The sequence below is a fragment of the Rosa chinensis genome, chromosome 1 (genome assembly GCF_002994745.2).
Source record: "Rosa chinensis cultivar Old Blush chromosome 1, RchiOBHm-V2, whole genome shotgun sequence".
Classification (NCBI taxonomy): Eukaryota; Viridiplantae; Streptophyta; class Magnoliopsida; order Rosales; family Rosaceae; genus Rosa; species Rosa chinensis.
Genome location: NC_037088.1, coordinates 5472234 through 5482145, shown reverse-complemented (window position 1 = coordinate 5482145; position 9912 = coordinate 5472234). Strand labels below are relative to the sequence as shown.

The 9912-nt window shown below is 37.6% G+C and overlaps 1 protein-coding gene across 6 annotated transcripts; it reads right to left on the bottom strand.

Annotated features, from left to right (window-relative positions):
- Positions 1–3517: 3517 nt before the first annotated feature.
- LOC112187192 (protein RETICULATA-RELATED 4, chloroplastic) lies at positions 3518–7287 on the bottom strand. Of its 6 annotated transcripts, none has more exons than XR_005806357.1 (11): positions 6566–7287; positions 6356–6424; positions 5839–5970; positions 5710–5763; positions 5587–5631; positions 5064–5203; positions 4754–4879; positions 4579–4656; positions 4012–4113; positions 3823–3883; positions 3518–3743 (listed from the first exon to the last, which is right to left on the bottom strand). XR_005806357.1 is itself a non-coding variant. In XM_024325887.2 (9 exons), exons 1-8 carry the CDS (start codon positions 7097–7099, stop codon positions 4620–4622), a joined length of 1137 nt encoding a protein of 378 aa, XP_024181655.1. In that variant the 5' UTR covers positions 7100–7286; the 3' UTR covers positions 3544–3883; positions 4579–4619. The 6 variants fall into 6 exon arrangements, 1 of the variants encoding a protein (XP_024181655.1); XR_002931011.2 differs by having other exon boundaries at positions 3518–3715; XR_002931010.2 differs by having other exon boundaries at positions 3518–3883.
- Between the last annotated feature and the right edge of the window lie 2625 nt (positions 7288–9912).

The following is a 9912-nucleotide window of genomic DNA, read 5'->3' as shown; positions in this document are numbered from 1 at the left end:
TGAACCTCCAGCATGGCATCATATGCACACTACCCGAAAAAAGGCCTTTTACGGCCCACAATGTGCGCCGTAAATGAAATTTATGGCACACAAATGTAGGCTGTAAATGAACATGTCGTAAAATACAATGATTATTTACGGCGCTCTTGATGTGCGCTGTAAATGAATTACATTGTGCGTCGTAAATGAGTCAAATGTGCGCCGTAAATGATGGTACATTTACGGCACATATACAATGCATGCCGTATATGTGTCGTAAATGAGTCACACTGTGCGTTGTAAATGAGTTAAATGTGTGCCGTAAAAAAGGATACATTTACGGCACACATACCATGCACGCCGTAAATGATATTTCAAAAAATAAAATAAAAATTATGTGAAGGTTCCAGATGTCTATGGGGATCTAGATTCAGAGATATATATGAAGGTTCCAGATGTACTTCAATTACCCAAGTCAAGTGGCTCTAAACCACGGAGCGCGTTTTCAATATGATTGAGACGCTCACTCTATGGATTGAAACAATCCGGACGGATGTGGTATAACCGTCTAAGTGACTAGCTACTTGATTAGGAAGGGATATGTCAACAATGAAATATGCCCATGCGTGTTTATAAAGAGGACAAGTTCCGGATTTGCAATTGTAGCAGTTTATGTCAATGACATGAACCTAATTGGAACTCTAGATGAGTTAAAGGAAACTGCTAAGTACTTGAAATCCGAATTTGAGATGAAAGATCTTGGGAAAACACTGTTTTGCCTCGGACTAGAACTCGAGCACCGTACTAATGGGATTATGATCCACAGTCAGCATATACTCAAAAATTATTAAGGGGCTTTAATGAAGATAAAGTAAAGCCTGTGAGTACTCCCATGATCGATCATAGTCTTGAGCCTAAAATAGATCCGTTTCGTCCAAGGTATGAGGACGAAGACTGAAGTGCCCTATCTAAGTGCAACAGGCGCATTATTGTACTTAGCTCAATGCATAAAACCGGACATCTCATTCTCAATGAACTTGTTAGCTCGACACAGTTCTGTGCCAACACGCTGCTATTGGATTGGCATAAAGATAATCTTTCGATACTTGAGAGGTACGATTGATATAGGCTTGTTCTATCCCTACAGAGAGAAAAGAAATAACGGAAGTGTGGGATCTTACTCCATAAGGCAAAACGCCACCTTCCGTGCTCCTCATCCCTTCCATCAAAATGACAATGATGTCTTGATGGGTTTTGCTGATGCAGGGTATCTCTCTGACCCTTACAAAGGTCGCTCCTAAACGGTGTCATTACCATGGGAAGCATTACGATATCTTGGAGGTCTACAAAGCAGACCCTTGTTGCTACTTCCTCAAATCATGCAGAGATTATCGCTCTACATGAAGCCGTGCGAGAATGCATATGGCTAAGATCTGTAGTTAGACACATTCGAGGAACTTGTGGTTTGAAGTATACCACAGATGAACCTACATACATTTATGAAGATAATGCAGCTTGTATTGAGTAAATGAAGTTAGATTTCATCAAGGGCGACAACACCAAGCATATATCGCCTAAGTTCTTTTACAATCAACAACAACAAACACTTCTAAATATTAAAGTGAATCAAATCCATTCAGAGGATAATGTAGCGGACTTATTTACCAAGTCGTTACCTAAATCCACCTTCGAGAAACATGTGAAGAGCATCGAATTAAGAAAGTTATCCGAACTCCCATAATTGTAGAAATCAGGGGGAGACCTTGACATCAGGGGAAGGTATGATGTCTACATGTTCGATCTCGAAGAGTGAAGGACGTGATGTGCTCTTTTTGCCCTTCGACCAGGGTTATTTTTGTCCCACAGGGTTTTTGTTACCTGGCAAGGTTTTTAGTGAGGCAACGATCAAAACGTCATCACCGAATTTGAGCGGCACAAGGGGGAGTGTGGAAGGATATCGACTACTCCACATTCATGCGTGTTCTGCTCTTTTTCTCCTTCGACCAAGGTTGTATTTTCCCACAGGGTTTTTATTACTTGGCAAGGTTTTTGACGAGGCAACTTAGCAGCGCATAGCAGAGGCAACACTATTGACATGGAATATCCAAGGGGGAGTGTTGTAAATGATAATGACTATTCATGCAATAGGTATTGCTTAATGTATGCGATTGACAGACTCGTAATATATGCGATTGACATACTTGTAATGTGCAATTGATTAGTATAGCTATTATGTATTGCCTTTTGTATACATGATGTAACCCTATATAAACCTCATGGTGAGATGAATACAATATAATTATCCAATTCTCTACAACAATATATATATATATATATATATATATACAGATTTTATCCAGAGAGGAGCTCCGCTTTGAAATTAAAGTGTGAAGTTCGAGTTTTGGGTCACTTTTCGGTCGCATTTCCACATCTCGACCATTTAGTTTTTAGCTATTAGTGTATAGATCATCGCTGCAAAATTCAGCCAAATTGATGATCGGTAAGGTATCTAACTCGCTTAAACTCTAAAGGACGAATTGAATCTGCCAACCTGAACCGTACTACCTTTAAGGCATTGATGTTTTTGTGGGATGCAATTCTCACCTCTAGAGACTTAATGATGTTTTTGTTTAGATAGAGCTTGCGATATGGTTTCCTTGGTTCAGAATTTTGATCCATGAAATATGTGCTCTCACTGTTGTAAGCTTCTCAATTATTAATGAAAGCAGCGTTTCTTCTTTTGCCATATAGCAGGTGTTACATTTTTTTTTTCCTCCAACTTCCAGTATTTGTTTCATTTGTCTTTCCACAGCATTGCACCTTTTTTATCTTATGTCATGGTAGATATTCTAATGTTATGGTGAGATGGATACAATACAATTATCCAATTCTCTACAACAATATATATATATATATATATATATATATATATACAGATTTTATCCAGAGAGGAGCACCGCTTTGAAATTAAAGTGTGAAGTTCGAGTTTTTTGGTCACTTTTCGGTCGCATTTCCACATCTCGACCATTTAGTTTTTAGCTATTAGTGTATAGATCATCGCTGCAAATTTCAGCCAAATTGATGATCGGTAAGGTATCTAACTCGCTTAAACTAAAGGACGAACTGAATTTGCCAACCTGAACCGTACTAGCTTTAAGGCATTGATGTTTTTGTGGGATGCAATTCTCACCTCTAGAGACTTAATGATGTTTTTGTTTAGATAGAGCTTGCGATATGGTTTCCTTGGTTCAGAATTTTGATCCATGAAATATGCGCTCTCACTGTTGTAAGCTTCTCAATTATTAATGAAAGCAGCGTTTCTTCTCTTGCCATATAGCAGGTGTTACATTTTTTTTTTCCTTCAACTTCCAGTATTTGTTTCATTTGTCTTTCCACAGCATTGCACCTTTTTTATCTTATGTCATGGTAGATATTCTAATGTTTAGTTTATTTGCTATCTCATGATATGCATGATATGTCAGCTGCTTGAGAGACGAAAAACAAACACATCAAATATTATTTCCTCAGCTAAAATAAAAAAAATCCAAATCCGGCATGGCTGAAGATACGAAAGAGCAAGATTTTACATCATTGGTGTATAAGGGAAACAGTGGTTCAATATTGACTTTACATTGGAGAAATGAAATATAACAATAGCAGCACCCAGCAAATATATTCCAGAAAACTTGTTTCTTTATTACATATGAACTAAATGTCCCATCGCCACCATTTTGTTCTGCCACCAAGAGGTGATCGATTAGTTACTGCACTTGAACCAATTTGAGATCAAATATTTCTATTTACGCCGAGCTTGTATGCCTATCATCTACAGACACAATTTACCTTCTTAGGATAAATTGCACAAAGATTCACAACAGCACACCAAGCTCCACATTGTGTTGAACTACATCAGAGAAGAAAAAGAACGATCAGCTAATTTGCAAATGAATTCTCCAAATTTAATACTTCGAACATGATATCAAATCATGAAAATCATTTGATTCTCAAAATGTCTCCACAGTACATACCCACCTGGGGATATTAAACATCAGACTTTTCTCTTTAGTGGGTAGCATCTACCTCAAGAAACTCCAGCATATCCAAACATTGTTAAACCGCCCTTTTTTCAATGCTCTACCATTTTGCAAACGAAGTTTAGTTCCTAGCATAAAAACTCTAAGAAAATAGTTGGTTTGAATGCAACAGATGGTATAGTTAGTGATGTTAGTTTACCTTCAAATTCGAAGGGCATTCTAAAAACATTGTTAAAGCATTAAATACGATGACAAGATCAGTGAAAATGAAAACCTAAAAAAAATCAGCTGAGACTTGAAATGCAGCTTAAAAAAGCTACAAAGTAATCAAACCAGATTAAATGTTATGATCACTCTTCAAGCAACATCCTTTCCAAAAATAACGTGCATCAATCAGTGAGTATTTGATCACATGCTGCCTTTTTCATCCTACCACTTTTGTTTAACATCAAGGAAAGCTTAGTGTGCATACCAAAAAGCACAGTTCTGCTTTCATGTTAACTATAGAGGATGAACAAAATTAAATTTATAAAATATATCCGTATCCATTCAAAAATACACTTACGGAATGATGTAGCTTATGGAGCCCTATGCTCTACTCCATATCTATTGAATTCCAATCCAGCGTGCATAATCAACCCACCTGTCCCAGAATATGGATAATTATAAAACATGCATAGCAAAACACAAAAGCAGTAACAGAATCATATAATGAAATTCAAGGATAACTCAGATCTTACATCAAGGACCCCAAAAATGTGTTTCCAGTTCGAACAGCAAAGCAAATTGCACTCAGTGCAAGCTTGTGTTGGTGTAGCAAGGGTTCTAGAATACGTTGTTCGATTATTCCAGCGAGAACTTGGTACCTTTGAACAAAAGGTATGTATATTCTTGTGTCAGTTGAGATGATGCACAAAATAAATCATTACAAATCTATGGTTTGCGACTAGCATGTATCATTTATAAGAAATGACCAAGTAGTAGTGAGGTTTCCAATTAAAATAACCATGTCACAGATATACTTAAATTTGCAAACCCTAGCAGGTGTACCTTAGATTGCTAGAAACTGCCATATAGACCCCATAGGCTGCACTAGTTGATAATATGGGAACATCTTCTGCTTCACCAAGAAAGGATTTGTCCAAAGCTTTTCTTGCAGCAATCAATGCATTTGTTACACCAGTACCAATCTGATAATAAATTTAAAGAAAGAAATCACTGCAATTAGTCATATGATACCATGCATAAAGAATGTGACGAAAATCGGTCTTGACTAGTTCCTTTTAGCTTGCTACATCTCTAGTCCTTAAACTAGATAAGTTTTAATTATTTAGTTGCTAAGAAACAAACAAGACAAGGAACATGTTAGCATAGGCACATTGTTTAGCAGGAAAAAAAAAAATATATTGCTCCAGTCACGTACTAAACTCCATTATTGTGTACAGCAACTGAAAATGAAATTTACTTATAACAGTTAACTTATCATCTGTTACAGAGATATTATAATTAAATTTAAAAAGCTAAATCAGAGGCATGAAGTTCAAAAATCAAAGTAAGTAAAGTGTTTAATTACCAGAGAAGCACCAGTCCCAACCACGAATAGTTTTGCTCCATTTCTCTGAGCAAAAGATTATAATACCATAAATATCAATTCACAATCAACATGACTGCTAAAGTTCATGAGCTGAAAACGTACTAATATTGCGCCTATTCTCTGTAAGACTGAGTAAGATGTTCCAGCCAAAGCAACCTGCAGACAGGATTGATTCCCATGATATTATAGTTGACAAAGCAGCAACTAAGAAAGACATAGTCAAGCACAAACCTGAAATGCATTGTCAGGACAGCCATAGAAGAACTTAGCAACACGCCCAGCACTGACAACAAGAGGTTTGCGAAGTGAAACAGTAGGAGCAGGAAGCCAGACAAGCATAAAATCAGCTATAATGGCCATCACCTAAGATAAAGACATAATAAATAAAACAAAGTTAGTGGATGCCAAAATTTCTTTCTTTCAACAGAACCGCTTGGTAGCTTAATAAAGTAAATATCTAGATGCCAGAATTGCTGCTTAGTTTAAATGAGCAAAGATAGCTTTTCTACATCTATCAGATTTTAAATGCACATCGCTGAACTGAGATACCGTTATCGAATTTAAAGGCAGATTATCCTAGTTCAACATAGATAACATAATGCACTATAGCCCGCATATTCCATTACTGTTTAGAGCAACTCTGTTGCCGGACCGATTTGTACAAACATCCATCACTTATATTAACTGAGAAACCAACTCAATTTTGAGAGAATAGTATTGCATTATCTATATGCAACGAAATCCATACCACATCCGCAAACACAAAATCCAGCTCCTTGGTAAATTTTTCTCTGCGCCGCTCCAACTCTGCAGCAGTCTGAAACATAAAGCACCATGAAAGAGATCAAGCTCATGCTTAACATCACGAAATGAATCAAGAGGCAGTAGAATATAAATGATCACGCGGTAAGAGTAAAAACTTGATGGTAAAAGCGTATAAGAAGCAGAGGTTAGAGACCTTGGTGAAAATTCCAACACCGCACTCGATGCCAACTTTGGTCAAGAACAAGTCGTCGGCCAGCAACCGCTCCTTGAATCCATCAAACTGAAGCAGCCACCTGAAGACCACCGACTTCTCCAGCTCAAAGAACCTCTTCACAATCAACCCGGGGACCCGACCCGCCTCCACCGCCGCCGCCAAGTCCTTCGGCAGACTCTCCGCCGTCCTTCCCGCCTCCGCAATCGCCATCGCCGCCTCCTTTTTGTTCCTCTCTCTGTCCTCCCCTCCCTCTCCGTCACCGCCGCCATTTCCGTGATCTCCTCCCCCGCCGCCGCCGGAGGAAGGTGGGCCGCCGGAGGAGAAACACGTGGCGAAAGAGGAGCGGGGGAGGCTCGGTGACGTGGCGAGAGAGAGGGAGGTGGGAGGTTTGGTGAGGGTAGTGAAAGTGAAGTTTGTGGTGCGCGGGAAAGGTGAAGAAGAAGAAGAAAAATAAGAGAGAGAGGGTGTGCGAGTGGTGAAAGCGGAGAAGTTGGACAAGGTGGCGACCGCCATTACTGCAAGTCCTCCGATCTCGAGTGATCGGTGTTCTTCGCAGAAATGGGAGAGTGGGTGACACGCGCTTAGCTAAGCTAGTCTGTAAGTCTTCTCCGACTGGTCTTCTTCTTCTTCTTCTTCTTGGTTAAGATGAATAATAATTGAAGGGATATAGAAAAAAAAAGGTGGGATTTTTGAAGGCCATACATGTATATGTACATAGATTAGTTTAGTTTATAAAAAGTCCAAGTCTTGGGTGACTACTTGGGTTAAGGGGACAAAAAACAAAACTCCAAACTGGAAGTGAGTGATTGAATGGAAAGTTCAAACCGAAGCGAAACTGTGAGGAAGAGAAAGAAACCAAGTGGCTTTTGCATTGCCAGAACAAATAGGTGATGTCAGTGACTAAAATCGGTCACTCTCAAAGAGTCAAAGGCTTGAAAGTTTCTCATCATTCTGATGTCATTACTCTTTTTGTCAAAAGCCCTTCATAAAAATAACAACAATAGTCAATTTTAGGACATTTTACTTTAAGCAGCTATAATAGGATTATTTACAAGGTCAATTTTTTTTTTTTTTTTGGTATCAGTCGCTTTTTGAATTAATACTAAGAGTTGATATTGAGTGTTTTAATCTCAACTCTTGAATTCAAATATGCAACGGTAGTTGAGTGTAAAATATGTGATCACTTAGTGACTGTGTGAATACTACTCATTACTTAGGTTGTCTAAATTCTAAGAGCTCGCGGGTTAATAAGGCTAAATTGACAATACCAACGATTTTTGGATCCTCGTCTCCACCAACTGACCAACGTTGTTTCATGCTTTGGATTTTTGTGGACTATAGGCTAATGTGATGAAGCTAGACAAAATGATTTTGAGCAGTCTTGTATTTTTACGACATCAATCATGGTGACATTTCATCTGACACACTTCACCAACAGAGGAAATGTCATATTAAAATGGTTGCAAGTCGACGTTCTTTACCTGATTCTATTAGGATTTCTTGATTTGATTTGAAAAGAGTTAAGTTGGGATTTGATTTCTAATTCTATAATCTCAGAGGAGGCCAATGATCAATAAAAATTAAGTGGAGAGCATGGGTCCACCAAAGCATACACTATTGCTTCGTTCTATTGATCGGCCCGATTTGACTTCGGTGAGAAACAATTACGCACAAGGTAAAATTTTAGACCATTGCATTCCTTCCCCTTGTGTTCAATTCAGGCAAAAGACAAGAGCATCTAGAAGAAATAACAAAACCGTAGAATGATCTTGATGAGAAGCGAGAGTGAAAAAGTTCTAGCTGATAATGTTCCTTCCTCTAAGGATATACTAGGGCAATTAGTAGCTGGAGAGAGTTAATTAGGGTCACAGATTTTATGTTCCTTCTTCTAGCTAGGGTCATCAGCATTCACCGGTATAGCATTTAACACGATAATTGCAAAAAGAGTTGGATGTTGAACAAAATTGATTAATATTAGTGAATACATAAGAACTCATGATGAAATTTACAGGTTATATGTCATTTAGAGTGTATTCACATAGACGCGAGTGATATAAAAGTTCTTTTTTTTTTTAACTATAAGTTGATTGCATTAGATCAACAGCCAAAAGGTCATAAACTACAAACACTTAAATATAGAAAATTGGTGAAATTACAACCAAATTCCAAACTAAACACTACAACTCATTGCAAAAGTATTTGAGCTCGCTTTTTAAGGTGAACCTATAAACAAAGAACAACTCCTTATCTTCTAGGGGGAAAAATCATAAACTAGCTCTCCATTAGCCTTCACGCATCTGTGGTACAAAATAGAATGCTACTTTCTAGCAAACAAATAGTAGCCAATTCCTCATTCATACATCGCTTGAGATACATCAATCCTACTCGAGATAATTACTAATTCCACCGAATCATGATCTAAATTAAATTAACACTTTAGAGACCATAAAAAGGCTAAAAAAAACTCAAGTGATATAAAGTTTATTTTTCTAAAGTTACAAGAAATTTATCTTTCTGATTATTTGAGATTTTACCAGTACTAAGTAAAAAGTGCATGATTTTATCTTTCTTCTTGTTGGTTAAGACTTAAGATGAATAACTGAAGGGATATAGAAAAAAGGTGGGATTTTTGAAGGCCATACATAGTTTAGTGTAATAAAGTCCAAGTCTTGGTTTAAGGGGACAAAAAACAATACTCCAAACTGGAAGTGCATGATTGAATGAATGGAAAATTCAAACGGAACTGTGAACGAAACTTTGAGGAAGAGAAAGCAAGTGGCTTTTGCATAGCCATAACAAGCACCCATATCATGCGTGATTCGCACTCTCAAACAATCAACGGCTTATAGACGAATAAGGACAGACTTTAGTCAATTTTAAGACATTTTATTTAGCGCATTTCCAACAACTCCTTTATATCTTTTATTTTCTCTATTTTAAGAAAAAATTGAAATTATTCAAATAAATTTAGAATATATGTTTGGCTCAAACTCTAGGTTACTTACTCTAGTTGTGATAGGGTTTGTATTAGAGATATTATCAAAAAATCTTAGTAGATATTCAATCAATGTACGATTATGTTTCCATGTACAACTATGTCTCTATATTTGTAATCCTCTATATAAAGAGGCCCATATTATCAATGAAAGAACGACTCAATTCTCTCCCAATTTCAGTTTTTCTTAAATACTTTATCAGCACAAAGCTCTAACCCTGAAATCCTAAAATCGTAAACTTCAAACCCTAGCTTCCTCCACCGCACACCTTATAGCCCTTGATCGCAGGAGCCCAGAACCGGCAGGAAAATCACCTAACCGGCCGCTTGA